The 22,313-nt window shown below is 28.0% G+C and overlaps 4 protein-coding genes, 1 long non-coding RNA gene and 1 other non-coding gene across 10 annotated transcripts in view; 5 read left to right on the top strand and 1 right to left on the bottom strand.

The window, feature by feature from the left end:
- The first annotated feature begins 149 nt into the window (after positions 1–149).
- Positions 150–6,818, top strand: Fancm (FA complementation group M). Of its 3 annotated transcripts, none has more exons than XM_029300768.2 (14): positions 150–215; positions 512–720; positions 798–965; positions 1,084–1,256; positions 1,332–1,421; positions 1,516–1,740; positions 1,840–1,993; positions 2,100–2,215; positions 2,284–2,403; positions 2,541–2,706; positions 2,841–2,995; positions 3,070–3,319; positions 3,489–5,548; positions 5,663–6,818. In XM_029300768.2, exons 2-14 carry the CDS (start codon positions 519–521, stop codon positions 5,873–5,875), a joined length of 4,092 nt encoding a protein of 1,363 aa, XP_029156601.2. In that variant the 5' UTR covers positions 150–215; positions 512–518; the 3' UTR covers positions 5,876–6,818. The 3 variants fall into 3 exon arrangements, with proteins under 3 accessions (XP_029156601.2, XP_085336332.1, XP_085336333.1); XM_085480206.1 differs by having other exon boundaries at positions 153–221; XM_085480207.1 differs by lacking the exon at positions 150–215 and having other exon boundaries at positions 646–704.
- Positions 6,819–6,886: 68 nt separating this feature from the next.
- On the top strand, positions 6,887–7,927 carry LOC146724293 (uncharacterized). Its single transcript, XM_085480209.1, has 2 exons — positions 6,887–7,391; positions 7,838–7,927. The coding sequence occupies exons 1-2, from the start codon at positions 6,930–6,932 to the stop codon at positions 7,925–7,927; spliced, it is 552 nt and encodes a 183-aa protein (XP_085336335.1). The 5' UTR covers positions 6,887–6,929.
- Positions 7,928–8,015: 88 nt separating this feature from the next.
- On the top strand, positions 8,016–19,171 carry LOC114929280 (uncharacterized). Of its 3 annotated transcripts, none has more exons than XM_029300770.2 (16): positions 8,016–8,081; positions 8,785–9,021; positions 10,289–10,464; positions 10,645–10,827; positions 10,934–11,147; positions 11,397–11,614; positions 11,683–11,868; positions 12,061–12,211; positions 12,689–12,895; positions 16,138–16,190; positions 16,438–16,620; positions 17,103–17,316; positions 17,457–17,671; positions 18,172–18,366; positions 18,618–18,756; positions 18,838–19,171. In XM_029300770.2, exons 2-16 carry the CDS (start codon positions 9,006–9,008, stop codon positions 18,987–18,989), a joined length of 2,502 nt encoding a protein of 833 aa, XP_029156603.2. In that variant the 5' UTR covers positions 8,016–8,081; positions 8,785–9,005; the 3' UTR covers positions 18,990–19,171. The 3 variants fall into 3 exon arrangements, with proteins under 3 accessions (XP_029156603.2, XP_029156602.2, XP_085336334.1); XM_029300769.2 differs by lacking the exon at positions 8,016–8,081 and adding an exon at positions 8,218–8,486; XM_085480208.1 differs by lacking the exon at positions 8,016–8,081 and having other exon boundaries at positions 8,768–9,021.
- Positions 19,172–19,264: 93 nt separating this feature from the next.
- On the bottom strand, positions 19,265–20,019 carry ox (ubiquinol-cytochrome C reductase complex subunit oxen). Its single transcript, XM_029300775.2, has 2 exons — positions 19,749–20,019; positions 19,265–19,398 (listed from the first exon to the last, which is right to left on the bottom strand). Exons 1-2 carry the CDS (start codon positions 19,887–19,889, stop codon positions 19,363–19,365), a joined length of 177 nt encoding a protein of 58 aa, XP_029156608.1. The 5' UTR covers positions 19,890–20,019; the 3' UTR covers positions 19,265–19,362.
- A 289-nt stretch (positions 20,020–20,308) lies between these two features.
- LOC114929302 (uncharacterized) overlaps positions 20,309–22,313 on the top strand; it is a 32,566-nt gene continuing 30,561 nt past the window's right edge. Inside the window, exons 1-3 of the long non-coding RNA XR_003819228.2 lie at positions 20,309–20,364; positions 21,111–21,193; positions 21,584–21,631. This is a non-coding gene — a long non-coding RNA (uncharacterized LOC114929302). The remainder of the gene's footprint in view (positions 20,365–21,110; positions 21,194–21,583; positions 21,632–22,313) is intronic.
- On the top strand, positions 22,147–22,220 carry TRNAI-AAU (transfer RNA isoleucine (anticodon AAU)). The gene has a single exon. It is a non-coding gene; the product is annotated as a tRNA-Ile (tRNA).

Raw genomic sequence — 22,313 nt, 5'->3', positions numbered from 1 at the left:
GTGCACCTTTACCTGTCATTATTGGTTGCGTTCCAAATTTCCATGGGCCAACCAAAATAAAGAGATAAAAATATTTTTGTTTTGATTGGTCAATCGAAATATTTCAAGTTTACGCTCTAGATAAATAATATTTAATGTCTGAGCTTAGAGAGGTCGCTTCGCAAAATCATGTTTGAAAGCCAAGTTGAAGATTGACAACTAATTTTTTTTTTTAAGTTGTGGTTACATACATTAAATTAAATTGTTATATATATATATATATATATATATATATATATATATATATATATATATCTATATATACATACTCTTATAATTTTTTGTCTGATAAAAACTATTCTAATCAATATTTCATGTAATTTGTGAAGACGTTTGTGTGATTTGTGTATTCTTACAAATCCTCAGAATGCAATATAAATGATGCCATACTATCTAAATGTCTTTTTTTTTAAATTAATATTGATTATGTTAAAAAGTTATCACTACCAATTGATCAAATTTGTCTCTGAAGTACAAAGATGGCACAAAGTCCAGAACAAAGTGCCGAAATGGAACTTACGATACAAGATACTGAAACTTCAAATGATCCGGACACCAAAGGATTCAGTTTATCAGCTGGAAATATCTGGATATATCCGGAAAATTATCCAGTTCGCCAATACCAGTATAATATAGTTCAATCAGTTTTATACAAAAATACCTTGGTTTGTTTGCCTACTGGTATGAAAAGAATTATTTGTTATTACAATAACAACATAAATTAATTGTGCGTATTTTTATTTTTAATCTTGTTGCAGGTTTGGGAAAGACTTTTATCGCTGCTGTTGTGATGTACAATTTCTGGAGATGGTATCCATTTGGAAAGATTGTGTTTTTAGCACCGACAAAACCTCTTGTTGCTCAACAAATTGATGCATGTTACGAAATAATGGGTATTCCAAGTGTTGAAATGATAGAACTTACAGGTTTTAATATTTTACTATTATAACTTTAATAGTGTACATATATATATATGTGCTTTAAATAATGTATTCTATAGTTATGTGTATGTTATATATACATATATATATAAATGTATTATAGGCGCAGTTAATCAAAAAAATCGTGAAATGGCTTGGTGCAAGAAAAGAATAATATTTGCCACTCCACAAATATTTCATAACGATCTTGAGAGATCAGTTGTTCCCAGTCATTTAGTTAAATGCATTGTTATAGATGAAGCTCATAAAGCTTTAGGCAAACATTCATACTGTGAGGTAAAGAAACATTAGTAATATATGAATTACTAATTGTTATTTCTGTAATAAACTGATAAGGTTTATAATTTTTAGTGTATCAGGATATTATCCACTAAGAGTCAGTGTTTTAGGATATTAGCACTTTCTGCTACACCTGGAAATAAAATGGATAATGTTCATGAAGTAAGTAACAATTCTGTATTATATATTTTTTTATTTTTATGGAGATTAAGTGTAAAAAAACAATTATTTTATTTTTCTAATATGTTTTGTGTAGGTAATACAAAATTTACATATTTCCCGTTTGGAATTAAGAGATGAGACTTCAATTGACATAGTGCCATATGTTAATAAAAGAAAAGTAGATATTATTTTGGTACCACTTAGCCATGAATTAGCTACATTCAAAGACAAATATATTATTATTATGGATCGCCATGTTAAATTTCTTATGCAATGTAATATATTACAAGCTCAGACTGCAAATATATCTAAAGGAAGGGTAATTATAAATTTAGTTTATAGAAGTGTAATATAATGTATAATAATTTAACCTATAATAATAATAATTTAATGATATAACTTTGACAATGTTTTGCAGATATTTCATTTATTAAATGAATTTAAAAAAAAGACAGACAAATCTGGAAATTATGGACAAATTATGAAGACATTAAATATATTATTAACTATGTATCATGCTTATGAACTTATGATCAGACATGGATTGCGTGCCTTTTGTAAATTTTATGAAAGTATGTTATTTATACTCTATAAACTATTATAATTAACTTTTTAAAATATTCTGCAATTATATATTTATTAACAAAGATAAAGATTTTTAAAAAATTATTTTTTTAGCTCATTCTGATAAGTTTTGGATACATAATGAAAATCAATTGCAAAGTTTACTTCATGATATACAAACTTATCTCGGACCATTCCCGGATATACTTCCTAATGGACATGTAAATGAGGTTTGTAAAAATATCCTAATAATACAATAAAATTTTTATAAAATATTTTTGAAAATTAATTATTTCAGATACCAGTAAATCTTGTATTTGGACATAATAAATTTTACAAATTAAAAGAATTGCTTGAGCATCATTTTAAAAGCAATAACGGTGATCAAAGAGACACAAGAGCTATAGTTTTTGTTGAAGTTTGTATATTATTTTTTCATTTTTTATATATAACAATCTTGTTTTTATTTTATATTTTAAAATTATAATAAAAACATATATAGAGTATTTAAATTTATATTCGAAAATGTTAATATGTTATTCTACAAATCTCTAGTACAGAGACATAGTCAATGAAGTTTATATTTTACTCTTGAAATCAAAACCAGTAATCAGACCACAGATGTTTGTTGGTCAAGCTGGTCAGAAACAGAAGCAACAAATAAAAGCATTGGAGGATTTTCGAAGCAATCATGTCAATGTGTTGATTTCAACAAGTATAGGTGGGTAAAAATATAATTATTGCATAATTATTAATAATAAACAGAACAATGATTTTAGTTATCACATTTATCGATCTTATGGTTATATGTATCAATCTTCAAATGTATTAATTTTTTTATAATGTATGATTCAGGTGAGGAAGGATTGGACGTAGGAGAAGTAGACCTCATAATATGTTTTGATGTATCACAACATTCTCCAATAAGATTAGTTCAAAGAATGGGTAGAACGGGACGTAAACGAGATGGTCATATAATTATTCTTGTTACAGATGGAAAGGAACACGAGGTAATTGAAAATATATATTACATTATATACTTCTTTATATATATGCCTTCCAATATTACTAAAATGCTTTGTAGAATTTGAAGTCCACACTTTCTAAGAGAGACTCTTTGAACAATAAAATATTAAACACAAGCAACATTGTCTCTTCCTTATATGAGAATAATCCTAGAATGATACCAAGTCAATTTACTCCAAAATGTTACAAGATGCATATTACTGCACCTCCAAAGACGCCAAATGTAAAGAATAAAAGGAAAAGGAAAGGAAATGAGAAAAAGGAAATCAAAAAGAAGAATGAAGCATTTTGCACAAAACAGAAAGAAAGTGAGTTATTTTTATGATTAATTTAATTTTATATTTATTTTTTTATATTTTATTATATATTTATAAGACTAGCAGAGATTGTCTAATATCTTTTTTGTGTGAAAAATGTATATATTTATTTTACATTTACATTTATTTATATTATTTATTTTATATTTATTTCACATAGCCTCAGCTATAAAAAAAGATACAAATCAATCATCAATGATGAAGTTTCTTATGAATAAATGCAATGAACAGAATCAAAATAATATATGTAATAATCTTACTCAACCAACACAAAGTAATAAACTGCATAATACAATAAATCCTAATAATGTCAAACTGCTATCTGATGATAACGCAGGAGTCGATTTTCTGACATTATGTGCAGTAAAAATGTCAGAAGAAGAAATCTCATCAGAGAAGACTGTATGTAAAATGGATACAACTTACATTCCTGCGCCAAAGCCAGTTAAAGATTTATTCAATTTTATATTGCCTAACATAGAAGTTATTAATTGTTTATCTTCCTTTACGAGAGTTAAAGATATTTCATTAGCAGAAGATAAAGAAAATGATTTGTCAATGCAATGTAAAAATAATGAAGATGAAACTATTCATAACAATGATTGCATTGATATTATAGATGATAATAATGATTGCATTGATATAAATGATAATAATTTTTGGTGTACTGTTCAAAATGAGAAAAACATTGATGACAACGAAATAAGATTTGAAGACATACTTGATGAAAGTTCTGACTCGGATAAAACAACAATTTCACATATAGATGAACAAGTTAGAGATGTTAAATTAAATTCGATTAATACTGAAGCTTCTGTATCTAATACGAAAGATAATGACAAAATTACTGATATAGGAACAGATGTACCAAATAACACAACAGATTTAGAATCTAGTTTATTTGAAAACATATTAGATGAGTCATTTAGTTCAATTGAAGATGACTTAGAAAATCAGGAAATACCACGACAAAATATAATATCTTCAAACTTTCCAAATGTTTCTGTTAATGAAAATATTAATATTACTAGTGAAAATATTGTTACCACCTTTGATGAGAAAAATAATGTTACTAAATCTAATTCAAATTCATCATTATTTAAATTACCTGCTAAATCTAATCAAATGAATAAATTTATAAAAAGTTTCACAGACGAAATGCAAGATTTGGTTTTTGATAGTGATGATGATATAAATGATTTTGTTAGGCATAAATCTAATATAGATAAATCCATGCACAATTCGAAAACGGACGAAAGTCTGTTATCTATAACTCAAGCTATTGATGTAATAGCAGGAATAAAAAAAGATTCGAAAATATCGCCGAAACCTTCTATATGTAACGAGGAATCAATTGATGAGAGTGCTGGTTGGATTTCTGTGAATACTAAAAATGACACTAAAATCGAAAAGAGAAACACGAGTCCTAGAATAGGAAACAAGTTATCAAATCTTTGCAATTCTACTCCAAAATCCTGTACTGTAAAACAGAATTTCGATTTCTTGGATGATTCCGATGAAGACTTCATGATCATAGAGAGTAACAGAAAGAAATTTAATGAGCTTGAAAGCTGTTATTTTCGCGATACGTCAAAAAATTGTGAAGATAAAAATAGTTGTTTGCCTAGTACATCGAAAAATTCAGAAAGTGACTACTTTCATACCACATCGAAACACTTGGAATCCACAAGCTGCTATGATAATAGATTGACAAATATGGAGCCGCATACATCAACGTTGATTAATAACAAACGTGCGACATTGTCTTTGAAACGAAATAAGATCCAACATCCGGACAAGATAGACTTGAGTTTATTTAAAGCACCTAGTAGATACACGAATAGTAAAAAAGATAATAGTATTTTGGAATCTAGTTCGTCAAAACAAATATTCCCTTCGGATAAAACGATCGAACAGAAAATGAAGCGTGAACGCAAACATAGAAACAACGTTAAAAACGAGTTTATAGATGACGAAGCGGAAGTAGATTCTGACGTCAGTTCAGATGAAACCATTGTTATAGATGAAGATGATCTTGCAGATTTCGTGAGCTATACACAACATCAAGATACTGTTGACATGCATGCGCATTATTTGCAAACTATTAAGAGTCCGATCAAGCGACCAGGTGCCTTTCATTTCAGAAAACCACCATCGCCTGATTTAGATAGAGAACTCTATTCGCAACCTTTGTCACAAGTGGAAGATTCGTATCTTTATGTATGTAAATTATTTGATCTATTGCAAGCTATGTGCTTAAATTGCCACATATAATCGATCAGATTTTTTTATACAAAATAAACCAACGGAATATTTATTTAACTTTGATTTCAGGATTCATTTTGCGTTAAAGAAGATGTCGAGTCGAGCGTACTTGCCGATAACGATACGATATTAGAAAGAGCTGAAAGGAAATTAGAACGAAACAGGCGAAAACATTCCTGTTCAGATAAGAAAACAAGAAATGTCAAAAGACAAAGGACAGATAATTCCGAGAGTAGTGAAGACGAGATCGAACAACTGCGCATACAAGTGCAAAATGATTAATTAAAAGGAGGAACAGAAATCGAATCAAACGGTGATGTATAATAGCTATAAGAAATTTATTTTTAGATGTACAAATCATGTGTAAATACACTCGTTAAAGATTCATTATTATTTTTTTTATAACGATGTTTTCGTATAACATTGTGTATAGAGATCTATCTTTACAATCGGATAACAATGATTTATGAATGATAGTATATCTTCATCAATTTTTTTGAGACGCGTAATTTCTCGATTTATCCAAAACTCGTGTTTTTTTTCATTACTTACTCTAATGACATTTTGTCGTCATTTTTTCAACGAAATATTTTCGTAGTTTATATCCACTTGTACCTATATATCAAAGCTTTCGTAAAAAGATATAATTTCTTATGTATATGTTTACTCATGATAAAATGATGGATTTATAGATAATATGTCTGTTAGCTTACTGTAATTGATTATTTTTAATAGTAACAGGCAAGTTCTGAATAAGATAATTAAAACATTGTAATACGAAAATTATACAAATATGATTGTTTATTTATTTATATAGCTTTTTTATATGTGAATATCATATCAAAATCATTGTCAAAAATATTAGACAAATGTACAGTAATACAGGATATATAGCAAGCTATTCCTTCGAATGATAAATGCGGAATGCGAAACGATTTTTTTTCAATAAAGGATAAGGGATAAAAACTATTCAGGACAATCATAGGACAGTCATAGGACAGTCATAGGACAGTCAGATAAGATACCAGATAGTCAAAAGAATAATGCATCGGGCATATATATATAAGGACTGAATGCAGACATCTTGTGTCAGTTTCAAATTCTTACTGAGTGAAATAACTTCATTTTTCGAGATTATTGAAAAAAAACAATATTGTATAATAACGCAAGAGCAACAAGTTATTTTCTACAAGATTAATAATTAAATAAATAAATTTAAAATAGTCGTGTTATCACATTATCATTTAATCGTCATATAATTCCTAAATGATATTGATAGTTGAAAATTTTTAATATTTCTTTTTTGATATTTCAAAGGTCTACTTTGCATTGAAAAATGTTTTTTCCTATGATTATTTCAACTTTGATTAGTACGGCGTATGCAGCAACAATCGAACCAATGCATGTTAGGGAGAGGTCAGAAAGGCAATTAATGAACGAGCAGTTGCCTATCAGTGGTGTGCAAAATAATAACTCTGTGCAAAATAATAATCCTCCACCATCTTCGTATACTTATCCAACTTATCCAGAATACTCGAGCAACACAGGAAGAGTTGAAGTGACTACCGGATATGAGGGCTATTTGGCCCCGAAAACGACGGCTGTACAGAAAATTTCCCGATTGCCGTACGAAAACATCTTCTCCAGTTTAATACCTTTCGTCGCTAGTTTGGTCTTCTACTCTGCTCGCGCTGGTACCTTCCTGCTGCCACTTGTCGTAGTCATTTTTGTGGGTGTTTCTAGCAGCTTGGTTTGCACATACACATCGATCTGCAATTCTTTCACGGACAAAACCAAGGCAAGTTGAAATATTTTTGCAACTAATATGTCATTTATTTTCCTCAGGAATGAATAAGGACGATCTAGACTTGAAAGCCACACTTGAAATAAAATTGTGTTAATATCGTGTTAAGCTTATTAGAGAGTTTTTTTTACTATTTTATATATATATATATATGAGATTGCAATTTCACTGCAAGAATTTATTTTTTGGAATTATTTTATATTGCATTTTTTCAATGATCTTTTTATTTTCTTCTAAAATTTATATTTAAAATAATACTAAGAATATAGCTGTATCAATGCATTATCTACATGCACACTAGCAAACGGACAGACACTGACTACTTATAAGAATGATTCTTATATATGAAAATGATGAATATATATTCATATATGTGAAGCCTTTTTTATAAATAGTTATTTATATTATTTGATTTAATGATTTTATTGTTTATGGTACAGGAATTAGCCGGCATATATATGACGCCGGAAAACTTAGACATCGCCACCGCAATAGTTGGCAAAACGTTTGATAAGTATAGCTTTATATAGTAAGCTGGATAAGAGGGATGCCAAACACAAATAAGAGTTTAGGACAATAGGCAAAAAAATTATCGGACAAGATGCGAAGACTCAATGATGTTGTTTTATACATCTTTATGTAAAAAGAATATTTGATGATTTATGAATTTTTTTGTTATATATCGTAAGTCATTTAACATCTAATTTGTTCATCATTATTTTGCATGTTTTATACTATTATACTCGCTTTTTCAGTAAATTTTACGTGTTAGTGATAATCTTTGATGTTTATGGAAAGCATTTCAATATAAATGATAAAATATTTTCGTAAAACTTAGTAATTTACATCTTATACGATAATCACTATAAAAGTTCCTGTTATTTCTTATATTCCACATTTGATTTATATAAGTAACTATCATTTAATTATATATTTTTACGTTAATAACCGCAATTGTTTTCCATGCGTTCATGCGTATTATCACGCCTGACTGGATTTTTATGAAATACAAATCTCTCTGTGTTAAATGTACAAAGGTCTAAGAATTTTAAAGTCAGAGGAAATATGATTATCGTAAATCAATGTTATGTAAGTTTTCTTACTTTTTATATTTTTTTCTGTGAATATATCTATATATAAAGAGAAAAAAATGTATACAGAAAACATCAAAGAACTTATACAACATTGACAATAATGTAATTAAATGTTTTTAATTAGTTAATTCATACGATTAATGTAGATATTGTTAATTAGTTAATTCGTATGATTAATGTAGATATTGTAAAGATTTTACATAAAAAGTATTATTAATAGCGAAATCTTATAATTTAGCATATACAAAATTGTTCATTCTTGAGTCATGTTCACAGTTTCCTTCTCCTGCCAGAGATCTTTCCGCACCTCTCCACGCATTACCACTACTCTTTCTCGCGGATGGATTATAATACACCGGATTGTCAGGCACTGACCGGTTTTAATCGTATACCAGTCGCGTCACGAACGTGTTACAGTCTGACTATCGTGAGCGTCAAAGGCTGAAAATCACAATAATTTATAAAGTATAAGACTGAATAACAAATCCTGACAGTACGGAGCAATTCATCAATCATGCGGCTCAAATTGGGTAAATGAAATTTTTCTTTCTAAAATTTTTTTAAGTTTTAAAGATAATAACACAAAATAACAGATCAAAATATAAAACAATTATTAAAGCATATTTTCAAAATATTTTAAATTTAATTAAACATCTCTATTATAATGTCATTGAAAAATATAAAGGTCCAAGTATATACATATATATATGTGTGTGTATATATATATATATAATGAAATGATTGTAATTATCCAATGATTTTAATTAGTACAATTCACAATTAATCATTCAATCTGTGTCAAAAAATTGAATTCTCTTGAATTAATGAATCTCCATAAAAAATGTGGAATTAAGTAAACGCCAAAGATAAACAGGATGCAACTGGAGATCAGTGTTGAAGTCCTCGAAATGTTTTTTCTTATAGACTATAAAAAGTTCAAGGTCTTGTTTACCAAATGAGGTTGCTGACCGCCAACAAAAATGCGGTTTCCTCGAAGTTAAGTTTCCGTTTGGATTATATCTTTGTGGTTACTATTATCAACTTGTACTATCCGGAAATGTTGTTATGAATTATGTATTGTGAATTATACAAAACAGATACGAAACAGGAAATTTATTATATGAGATATGCAGATAATTATAGAAAACTCTTGAAAACACTATATTATTTTATTTATTCAAACATTTGAATTAGAAGATTATTAACGAGAAGAAATATTATATCACTGTGTAATAAATAATTTAATATAACAAAAAATTTGTTCATCTTTATATATATAAAACTAATATATTATTTACTTGATATTAAATTCTATTGTCATTATTTACAAGTTTATTTTTAATTATGAACTCATTTTTGAAATTTATTTTGAAGATTTTTGTCATTATCTTTCTTTTAGATCTTTAAGTCAATTTTCAATTTTTCAAAAAGTATATTGGTAATTAAATTTTAAATTTTATATACCTATATTTGGTACGTATATATTATTTATGTATTTTTTTTGTTAAAAAACTTATGCTTGAAATTAACGTGCTTTATTATTTTATTTACACTTTATGTATTTACATTTTAAGTACGTCAAAACTCGTTTTCAAAAATTCATAATAAAAAAACATAAGAAAGAAAATAAAAACATGATTGCCTCAATCAGTTTGTTAAGCAAAAAACTTTAAATTAAAATAGAAAATAATTTATAAATAAATAATTTATAAAATAAAATTGACGATTTTGTGTATGTGTGTGATCCAATATACATATATTCGAGGATGTATATAAATAAAAAATATTTAATTACAGAATATCTACTGTGTCTCTCAATCATGGTATTTTTTATAAAAAAATGTATGTGCGTTATAACGCCAGATCTTGCACAGACAAACAATTCTTCAATTACTCCCCAAACTGAAGATGAGGAAGATTTTGTACCCTATCATGGAGAACGCTTCTCTGCTTTCGATTGGATATTGTTCAGGGTATTTAAATTCATAGTCTCTTGAAAATTTAATAACGACAAATATCTAATTTGAATATTTAATTGTAAGAGATAAGACATGTAAAAGAAAAATCTTTTAACATCCTTTAGAATTCTTTCAGATAGTTTAAATAGTTATATTTTGCTTGATTAAATATTGTTCCTCTTGCTTTTTCTTTAGAATTTGGCCAAGACGAATGCAGGGAATGTATTACTGTCACCAATATCCATAAAGTTAGCATTAGTGCTTCTTTATGAAGGAGCTCAAGATCAAACCGCACGTGAACTTGCAGAAGTCATGCAGCTTCCGCTTAGTGTGCTGGCTACTCGAGAGAAGTTTAACAATATCTTAAAATCTTTGCAAGTAATTAATTTATAAATATGCAAAAATATTCTCATATTATTTTTTCCAAAAGGTTTTATGTACAAAACATATATAATATAAAATTATGTACTATCTTTGTTGATAGGCTCAGTCTCCTGCTTATGCTTTAAATATTGGATTACGTATTTATATCGATAATAATGTGCTGACCAGACAACGCTACGCAGCGACAATAAAAACTTTTTATAATACTGATGTGATCAACGCCAATTTATCTGATACGCATACAATTGCGACTAAAGTTAATTCTTGGGTCAATAATATTACGAATGGACATATTGAAAAAATGATAGATGATGGTAGGTTTGCTTAAAGCTATCTTGATGATATATGAAACATGTGTAAAAGATCTATTCCAGTTAAATAATTTTTCTATAATTATTTTATATAATTATACAAATATAATATGTAAATATATAATTATACAATTTGAATTAATTGCAAAATAATGCAGTTGTAAAAAAACAAGATACTTCGTTACATTAATTAGTAAGATTTATACAGTTATAACGTGTCTCTATCTACATAATATTAATTTTATATTTTAGAAAAGAGTTTGGAGAATTCGGTGATGCTGATCGTGAATGGATTATTCTTCAAAGGTGCTTGGCGCCGCAAGTACTTTGCACCCGAGAACACACGCGTTTCCAAATTTCACCTCAACCCCAATCAGAGCGTAAATGTATCGTATATGCATTGTGTAGCTCGATTTTATTATGCCGAATCATCAAGACTCGATGCGAAGATTCTTCGAATTCCCTATGATGTATGTGACAGTCTATATAATTTTATGAATAGATAATCATGGAAATAACGAGAATAAAAATTTTTCAGGGCTCCAAATTTGCCATGTATATTGTACTGCCACACACGTTGACCGGTGTGAATCATATTGTCAATCAGATTAATTCATACATACTCGCGAGCGACATGTGGAACATGCAAGAATTGCCTCTCAACGTTTGGATTCCGAAATTCAAATTCGAATTCACAAGTCATTTGGAACATACTTTGCGTGAGGTAATTTATTCATTATTCTATATTTAAAAAAAGCATTAAATATATCATATTCATTAAGTTGAAATGCAGACATACATTACCGATTTAATAACGGTTTTTCTTTTGTATAAAATTCACTTTGTACAATCTTAAAAATATGTTTATTATTATAATATGATTATTTTTTACATGCTTTTTTCTGTTCTGTAACAGCTTGGTATTCGCGATATCTTCGATGATACCGCGTTGTTAACAGGTATAGCGAAAACAAAACGGGCTTCCAGACATTTACAAGTGTCTGATGTGGTGCATAAAACTGGGATAGAAGTAAATGAAAACGGGACAGTTGCTTATGCTGCAACAGGTATATATGTTTTATATATTATATATATAATACAAAAATTACATATATGTATATACATATATTAATTAATAAAATTTATTTTATATAATGAATTCATTGAGAAATACGCAAAATAAAGTAAATAAAAATAAATATGTATGTTAGACGTGATATTTTCGTAATTTTTTAAATAAATTTTACCAATTATATAATTAGAATTTATTTAATCTTTTATAAAATTTATTCAGATGTTAGTGTTATCTACATACATTTGCATACATCTTAAATATAATTAAATTTATAAAAGAAATAAGAAAATGTACATTCGTATTATACTTATTTGAATATCTCAATATTTTTTCAACTCAGTTGCTTTATTTGATTGTTTATAATATATCATAAGTGGAAAATATGATTAAAAAAGTGCATTTTTTGCATTTGAAATATTTTTTTGTCATGTCCTTTCTGTTACTCTTATATTTGTTTTGTCTTTAACAGAGGTACAGATTGGAAATAAGATAGAAGAGGGCACATTCCATGCTAATCATCCATTTGTGTTTTACATCGAGGACGAAACCACTGCTACCATTCTTTATATAGGCATAGTGCAGAATCCCTTGAGTGCATCTGGGACTACAGGGAAAATATCGCAAGAATTTCCGTCACGATTTAATCCGGATGCAGCAACAGTAACTCCTAATCCCGGTAAATTATCATAAAGTTATTTAATGTCTTTTATGATGGCGATAATGGCTACAATGTAATAATGGTGTGGTTTTACTCCGGTGTAAGAATTTCTCTTTAGCAAATAGACTTTGATTAATCTTATAGTTAGCTGCGTTGAATAAAATAAAAAAATAGATACTATTAATATTTAAATTTTCTCTTTATTAACAGCGGTTTGGTGTTGTACAGGGTATTTAGACTTAAATTTTTTGTATTATTAAAAAAAAAAAAAAACAAAAAAGAGAAAAAGATAACGCATAAGATTAGTTCTTTTCTAAAGATCAAAGATCTTTTATTCAGAATGATACTGTTTACCTAAAAAGGATATTTTTATTTAATATATTGTTTAATATATTGTTTCTTTGTCTTTTCGAAAATAAAATTTGAAATTTGAAGTAATATTTGAAAAAAATATCTCTAAAAATACCCTGTATAAATAAAAAGGGTCTGTTTAGGAAAAGGAATTATTGGGTGAAATAATTAACATATTAATATTGCATGCATTAGTAATACATGTATTATCCTTTATGTAATATTCTATTTCCATGTATTTGTATTTGTAGTATATAATTGTATTTTGATAGATAGTTAAAAATAAGTTAAGAGTTGGACAAAATCGGTTTTCCGATTTGACTAAGTTTTATTTGTTTAGATTCGTCGAATATATGAACAACTTTTTTTTTGCAAATATAAAAAATATATTCTATACATTAGAATATCATAAAACGGGATTTTTTGGCCAATTTTGCTTTAAATTATAGCGTTATTAAATATTTGGATAACACACACTATATATTATTATAAATAAAAAAATTTACTCTATTAATTCCTATTCCCCGTGTGTAATATTAAGTTTTTGCATAAATTTCACGAATCAATTATTTATTTTAATTCTCGATATAACTTTATCGAATGTCAATATATATGCCAAAGATATAAATTTATTTGTACAAAGTGTAAATTTATGGATTGTTATAGACTTTATGTAACAAATACCTAGGCATACATCTTCGCAATACAAGAATCCGAGTTTAGATAAGTTAGTAGTAGTAAGTAGAGAATAGTAAGTGGTATATTTTTTATATAACTTTTTAAATATATATTTTATGTATACGCTCGCAAATGTGTACAAAGTAGTAATTCCTTCATTTATTTATGTCCTCTCTCACTCAGTAAAGTATGTCACTCTCAACAGCAATTTAACTATTTCAGGAATGTTGATAAGTAAGAAATTAAATTGTATTTTTTAAATCTAGCAGATCCAAATTTAATCAACTAATTATTAGTAAAACTAATTATTGTATTAAATTTTATTCAAGAATTGATTGGTAACATGTTTCCTCTTGATGAGTTTTCTCTGTCACATTATCTATTAAAATGCAAATAACAAAATTATTATTATGCATGATTATGGGTTATACGCTAATGTTAGAATTATTGATGTCATTATTATAATTATAATTTATTGGTCCTTATCCTTATCGGTGACTATTATGATTCTATGAATTGTTTGCTTTTGCTTTAACTGACATTTACGTCTTTATCTTGATGTACCATATAAGTGTCATAAATAAGTGGGACATCCCGATGACGTAGTGGACGGAAATTCCAAAGTAAATTTTCATTCAAAAACTTTTATATTTTTCAATTATATCTCATCAATGTATGAAGTATTTTGTCGCAATTTTTTTTTAATATTGATGTTTTTATAAAACAATAATATTTTAATTAATGGATTTTTAAGTATGTCATGTTTCAAGATAAGACATAATATAGTAATAAAGTTCGTAATTTTATTCTTCAAATTTGCCTAAAATGACACTTCTTTATAAAATAAAATATTTTAGTTTTTGTTTGTTTCTTTCAATAGCTTCACGTATGTTTTGTAAAAGTTTTTATTCTTAATGCCTTGGATCTCTCATCTAACAATAAATTGCATCAGTGCCTAAATAAAGTTTTCGATCAAGAGAGACGGTATATTTTGTCTTATTTTTTATTCTTCAAACATGATTACATCATTCTTGCCACACCATATGCAATTTTTTTCTCATGTACCTACATATATATATAAGCGGCGTTGAAGTATAATAGTATTTACATCATAGCGACGAGGAGAGGTAATAAAACAGGATTCAGCGTTTGTAAAGTGGGGATGACTTCTAGCCGGAAGTTTAGTTATTAGCACCCGCAGACACCCGTGTTTCCGTTATTCGTGATTATCTGTTCGTCGAGAGCTAATATGCGAAATACACAATATTCGCGTGTGTCCAGTTTTGTCGAGTTTCAAGTTGTAAAAATGTTACTACACTTGTGGATTCTCTGTGTCCTCGCAGGTAGCATTTATAAACAATGTAAACGTCTAAGAGACACTTTTTAACAATATTTTTTATAAAGAAAATTGTTAAAATTTAGCATGTCTTTGATGTCTCTTAGACGTTTTTTAAGTGCTTGTATTACATTTGAATTTTCATTATTACATATTTATTATTGCATTAATCACCGACAGATTTATCATAAGTCTTATTGGAATTTTCACCTTCGAATCTTGACGTAATATTTTCTCTTTTACTATAATTAGAATTATTATTTTTTCTTTCATATTTTCCGCTTTATGTCTGATATTTCGTTCGCGAATAACGGAGAGAATAAGAACTCGATATTTAACGTCACACAAGTCTTATCTTTTGCTACATCGTAAATCAAAATCATTAATAATAATCATAGAATAGCGTTTTCTACGATTACGTAATCGTGCGGTGAAACAACACTCGCAAGTCACTCGACGAGCCTCATGATTAGTTCCCCATCGTTATTCTTCTTTAGTAACTTACAATTAGCCTTTATTTCGTTCAGCAAATAAAATCTTAACAAACAATTGACTTATTGTTAGTAGAGAGGAAAATCCTCTTTTCTGTTCGTGGAGTCATGTAAGTTGTTGGTCATTATTAGTCATGCCAGGTCTTTAATACCGATGATAAGCATTAGGTTCATAATTATTTTTAAAGCTAATAATTATTTGATTAAATATATATATAAATGTAATAGACAGAAACTGTCCGTGGAACTTGCATTATGCATAATTAAACAAATTATTATTAAAATTGCAATGTTATTTTACTCAATGATGATAGAAGATATGAATAGTATATGCATCTCATTTTTGTAACATATATAGAAATAAAATTTATTAATTTAAATTGTTTTCTGTTCAATTGTTTCAGCTGCAACTAGCACCGAAGACCGATACGCTTTTTTCAACATCGATCTCTTGCAGGTGAGGAATTTTAGAAAACTTTAACTGGTGAAAATATAACATAATATTTCACATAAATTCTGAAAAAAAAAACAACTAACTTAAGTAGAATTGCTAAAAATAAATTATAAATATACATATATATGGACTTATGAATTTATAATTTTTGAGATATAAGAGGAACTGTTAACTTAAACTCTTTTCTAATTACGTAATTATTAATGAAAAAGTATTTGTATTTGTATTTATGTTTGTAAAAATTTCGTAGAGATTGAACGAGGACATCGAGGGGAATCTAATAGTGTCTCCCGCCAGTGCAAAAATCGGTCTGACGAGTTTGGTGGAAGGCACAGGCGGTCGAACACGTCAAGAATTGCTTGCGGCTTTAAGATTACCACCGGAAGAATATATTATCAGAAGAATAGCGGAACGCACCCTCAGGCCCTTAAAAGTATACAAAAGATTATTAATTTAAACTCGCATTGAAAAAAGTCGATACGATTTCGATGCTGTACACTGAAAAAAATTGTTAACTTGATTAAATCTTTCAACTGAATTACTATTTTTTTAATTGAACATATATTAATATTTAAATTAAATTTATACGTGTTTTGTTAGATTTAATATATGTTATATTTAATTTAAATATTTTTATATGTTTAATTAATAAAATATTATTTAGTTGAACGGTTTAGTCAAGTTAACAATTTTTTTCTCACAATCAGTATAGATATATGAAGGTAATTTTTATTCGCGACAACAGAATAAAATTAACGTAGGATAGATGTGTTGTCATATCTATAGTATAGAAAATTTATTTTTTATTTGAAATTTATTTGAAATTATATCGTCTTTTGATCTCTGATCTCTCCTTTCTTTCTATCGAAAATTCGTCTCTTTTTCTATTCATTTTTTATTTCACATTTATTTCAGAGTCATCAAAACGGGACGGAAATCGACGTAGCAACTCGATTATGGGTCAATCCAGCTCTTATAATATCCCCTAACTATAAGAATGCCTTGCGTAATTATTATGGAACCGATATTCAACAGCTAAATTTCGGAAATGCAAATGTTGCAGCGAGCACGATCAACAGTTGGGTTCGTGAACATACACGGAATAACATCAAATCGATTATCCAACCTGGTACTTATTAAATCCTATTGAAAATAGCAAACAAAACCAAAACAAAAAATTTCATGCAAATTTTTGATCTCCACTAACTTTCTTTCTCTCTCTCTCCCCCCTGACTAAAAGTACTTTATCGAAATTTTATATTATTCTAGGTACTCTTCCCGCCGACACCCAGATACTTTTAACTTCGGCCTTATACTTTAAAGGACGATGGTTGAAATCCTTCGATAGGTATGCTACACATGCACGGTGTTTCCGTGTTCCTCAATACGGCTGCAAAGACGTTCCTATGATGGAGAATACTGCCCGATATCGATATGCCTATATAGCTCCTCTTGATGCTGATGTCGTGGAAATCCCGTACTCGGTAAGATATGATTCTTATATCGTCGATAAATTAAAAAAAAAACGCATTTTTATATGAAAGAAAATTCGCATAAGATAATTAATTAACTAATATATAGTTATGGATTCAAAATGCTTCAGATTTCTCAAAAAGTACACACATCTACATTAAAAAAATTATTATTAAATATATTTAAATTATTATTAATTAAATGTAGTTAATAATGAAAATTAATTTATTGAAATAAGCCGATATTTTATTTCATATGAACATATTTAATATAAAAGTTATTATTAATTACTATTGTCTAAAGAAGATGAGATTTAATAAAAAAGAAAATTTCTACATAATGTTATAAGGAATATAGTGCATAAAGTGTATTATATATTTTTTTATCTTCTTTGAGATTTTTCCCTCTTTGAAAAGCAACATATTAATAAAAATATAAAAGTATAGATATAATGAGACGTTTTTATATAATTCTATTCTAGGAACTAACCGATATAAAATTTATATTTAAGGATGGCAGAACATCTATGTTGATATTCCTTCCATCTCACGAAGATAGTGACCCGAATCTCCAAATTTTATCCAAAGATCTCTCATATGTGCCAATGAGAACTTTACTGAGTAGCCTCAACGAAACTGAAATAATGCTCTCTATTCCACGATTCAGCATTGAGAGCAAATTAGATTTGCGCTCATCCTTGATGCGTGTAAGTATAAAAACATTAATTAAATCTTAATACTTAATTATTATTGTTATTGTTACATTATACATATATATATATATATATATATATATATACTATTATCAATTCCAATTATGAATAGTTTTTATTATATACATAAAAAAATTTATAATAATTATTATATCATTAACAACTACTATAAATATGTGATATATTCATATCACATTAAAAATTAAAAAAAATTGAGAATGTATAAACATATTATTTTGATTTAGATGGGTATACTGGACATTTTCGGTATGGCAGCGAATTTTACAGGAATCAAATATAATGATTATTTGCGAATAGGAAATATAATTCAAAATGCTAAAATAGAAGTTGATGAAGAGGGAACTATCGCTGCTGCTGTGACAGGTATCAGCATAATTTATAAAATTTCTTTGAATTTATTATAGCTTGAGAGAGATTATTATATTAACATTTATTTAATTACAGAATTCATGATTGTACCACTCATGGCTAATGTGGCACCAGCTTTTATAGCAAATAGACCATTTATTTTTGCCATTGTTGATCTGGTAACAAGTGAGACTCTTTTTGCTGGTCGTGTCATAGATCCTTCTACGAATAAGTTTGAAAGTATCTAAAGTTAAACCCAATACTCAACCTATTTTTATATTAAAATTGCTTTAGACGTATAAAGTAGTATTAGTTATGTATATAATATTACTTTTTATAATGTATCTATATTTTTAGTTACATAATAATGATTGTTCATTCTTTTATACTCCAATAAACGACAAAATAAAATTAATAGAAATATATTTTACACTTCTGTCTTACGAAATATATCGTAAACACAAAAAATCAAAACCTATACAAGTGGAGCTGATAAAAAACTCGTCAACATCATACACATGTATAAATCTAAGTTGTTATTTATTTATACATATTTGAAGATAGAGCATATATTTGTTACATATAAAGCTAACACACATTGTCTCTAAAATATCTCATTCATTACTCATATCTGTGCTTTATGTCTTTCCATAGTTTCTGAAAAAAGACAGTATCTATTATGCAATCATTGTCCTATTTCGTATGTCTCAGAACGTGTAATAGATTTTATTTTTACATGGTATGTCAATTAATGTTAAAAAAATGGAATATAAATTCTTCATGCGCGCACGCATTTTTCAATTATTATTTACGATAATTGGCATGTAACATTATTATACTGTTATATATATATATATCAAGTATTTTGAGGTGACATTTAACCTCACTTGAATTCATTGATTTTATCAAATTAGTTGATCGCAAAATTCAGAATACGACACTCAAGAGTGTCAAACGTAATTTCAAATAAAATAGATATAAAATATAGAAAAAAAATATGTATTTACCCCTTTGTTAATAGTTTCAAAAATCTTGTCGGCAGCCACATCAAATGACCTTTCGAAGACGAAGGCGGAGGCTAAAACGACGAGCGTAAATGTAGATGTGCGTCTAAGAACGACATTGTACAACGTGCCACCGATGCCCATTTCTGATTTTAGTTTTTACAGCGTCTTCGCTCGACAGGCAATCACGAAAAAATCAAAACAGAGGTTATATTAAAGTCGACAGACGTGACGGATATTTCAATTCCGATAATGGTGACCTCGTGCGACGATTATGCAAACTTCCGATTCAGGGTTTCCAACATTAAAAAATAATTTTTAAAAAATTACAGAATTTTATTCTCTCTGACGAATGATTAACAAGTGTCATTTCGCATAATTATTGAACTTGTACGATTTAATAACGAATTAAGTAATTAATTAAATAATGAATAAATAAATTAACTTTAAGTATCGAAGAGTATCGAGTTACAATTTTGTTTGAGATTAAATTCGCGCGCAAAGATATCGATAGAAAATATCGATAAAATTATCGAGTTGAAGTTGCAGTCGCGAACGTGAGACACGGAAACGCTGCAGTTTGAATCGTGCCGTAGAAATAAAGATATGGAGGTAAGAGGTAAGTTATAATTGATATATATATTTCAATTTGACTGCGTAGCATATAAATACGGCATGTACATGTCATTGTTGTACGCGTGGTCTCATACATTGCTCTCATTCGCGTGACGACACTCAAACGTCAAACAGGCAGGCGGTGACATGCTCCATATTTATTTTTGGTGTGCTTTATTAAGTAAATATCGACGCGATATGACTTATTTATATAAAGAATTATTTCGTATAATATATATATTTATAATAATAGTTGGTTTCTATTTACATCAAAACTCAAATAAATCTCACACTTCTGTCTTTCTTCAATATCCATGAAAGAAAGACAAAAGTAAGATTTATCTGAGTTTTGATGTAAATGAAAAGCAACTCATTTATCACGTATTAAAAAAGTGTATTTTGGTAATTTTCGACCATGTATAACGTATCAATACGGTGTTTGTGCAATCATCTATAATTTGTTGTTAATCTAGATTAGAGGAGAGCTCTGCTGTTGGAGCGCATGCGAAATTAGTATCTAAAAATTTAGCAAGAGGGCGCAAGTATCGGGTTTTACGCGCTTTTCCGCGTTATTTCCCGCCATAATGAAGTGCATGTCGCCAGCCATATTAAAGTCGGAAATGCGCCGTGCTAAGTGTCGCGCATTTATTATTGTATTTGAGTTTGATTAATTAGTACGGGCATGCATAGTTGTAATTAATCGTTTTTGCGAGTGCGCGTTTAATTATAATAAATTATTGTTTTCGGTAGTGAATGCCATAAAAAATAGCAAGATGAGAGAAAGAAATGGTCCAGGACAGCATCAAGTGGCGGAGTTGCAACATATATATGAGGTAAATAATTTATTATTTATACAAATCCTTTCTTTAAAAAAGACATGTTAACTGAGTGAATTGAATTTTAATCGAAGTATTGATAAGCCTCATCTTTTCCGCGATGCTGCGGTTAGTTGTCTCAAAGTTTGTTTCGCGGTTTGAATCGATCATAACCAAGTCGTTTGACATTTTTTATTAGGAAAAATGTATTTTTGGCAAATTCTAAAGTATGAAAAATTAATACAAAATTGAAAAACAATGCGCGTGTAACGCGCGCTTTCATTGTTCAAGTTCACTAAAAAAAAGGAAAATTTTAATATCCGTGATTAATTAGTTTTTTTATTTAAATAAATTGAATAAAAGGCGCTACCTTGGACGCTACTACAATTTTTATTTTCTATGTTATAGATCAACGTAATTTGCAGTTAACTTGAATCATTTGTTGTGCATCAATCGGTGAGTAATAAATTATTATTTTATTATATGATAATGGATTTTCACAATGTGAAAATGAAAGAGACATATTACAGATAATATTTATATATTTTTACGTATATATACAACAATATTTATTTTACAAAATCTCATATAATAAAGTTATCATAACAAAATGTAAAACAAAATATATTTGTAACAATATAATGGTTATCATATATTATATATATCATACTTTCGACGTTCACGTTCATATTTGCCATAGATATTTTTATAATTCTTTTATATATCTCTCTTTGTATATATTCATAATTTCATCAAATTATTATATATTTAAAAAATATTAATAGACAAAAGTACAAAGAATAATTATTCTATTTATTTTTCTTTTGGATCATTTGTTCAATATAAATAGAGAGGAATGATTAATATGAATATATAATTTACAATATTTATGTGGCATCCTTTTTTTTATATTTATATATTTTAATTAACAAATTGATGAAAAGAAATTATTGTGGGAAGGTATAACGTGTGGCCCATTAGCTCAGTTGGTTAGAGCGTCGTGCTAATAACGCGAAGGTCGTGGGTTCGATCCCCCCATGGGCCAAAATTTTTTGGTCCTAATGTTTTGCGATTATAATATAATTTTATTTTGAATTCAGTAATTTAACATAAAAATAAATAAATAGAATTGTTAATA

The sequence above is a fragment of the Nylanderia fulva genome, unplaced genomic scaffold (genome assembly GCF_048542155.1).
Source record: "Nylanderia fulva isolate GAGA-0341 unplaced genomic scaffold, ASM4854215v1 Scaffold14, whole genome shotgun sequence".
In the NCBI taxonomy this organism is placed as follows: domain Eukaryota; kingdom Metazoa; phylum Arthropoda; class Insecta; order Hymenoptera; family Formicidae; genus Nylanderia; species Nylanderia fulva.
Note: the sequence above shows the minus strand (reverse complement) of the source record. Positions and strands in the feature narration are given on the sequence as shown.

Bases quoted from the DNA above. Each gene is read 5' to 3' on its own strand.
- Fancm (XM_029300768.2), top strand. From the start codon at position 519: ATGGCACAAAGTCCAGAACAAAGTGCCGAAATGGAACTTACGATACAA. The intron at 2,216-2,283 runs GTTTGTAAAAAT...TAATTATTTCAG, and splicing joins CTAATGGACATGTAAATGAG to ATACCAGTAAATCTTGTATT. The intron at 2,996-3,069 runs GTAATTGAAAAT...AATGCTTTGTAG, and splicing joins CAGATGGAAAGGAACACGAG to AATTTGAAGTCCACACTTTC.
- LOC146724293 (XM_085480209.1), top strand. From the start codon at position 6,930: ATGTTTTTTCCTATGATTATTTCAACTTTGATTAGTACGGCGTATGCA. The intron at 7,392-7,837 runs GCAAGTTGAAAT...TTTATGGTACAG, and splicing joins CTTTCACGGACAAAACCAAG to GAATTAGCCGGCATATATAT.
- LOC114929280 (XM_029300770.2), top strand. The intron at 10,465-10,644 runs GTATTTAAATTC...CTTTTTCTTTAG, and splicing joins TCGATTGGATATTGTTCAGG to AATTTGGCCAAGACGAATGC. The intron at 10,828-10,933 runs GTAATTAATTTA...CTTTGTTGATAG, and splicing joins ATATCTTAAAATCTTTGCAA to GCTCAGTCTCCTGCTTATGC.
- ox (XM_029300775.2), bottom strand. From the start codon at position 19,889: ATGGGCATCGGTGGCACGTTGTACAATGTCGTTCTTAGACGCACATCT. The intron at 19,399-19,748 runs GTAAATACATAT...GTCTTTTTTCAG, and splicing joins TTGAAACTATTAACAAAGGG to AAACTATGGAAAGACATAAA.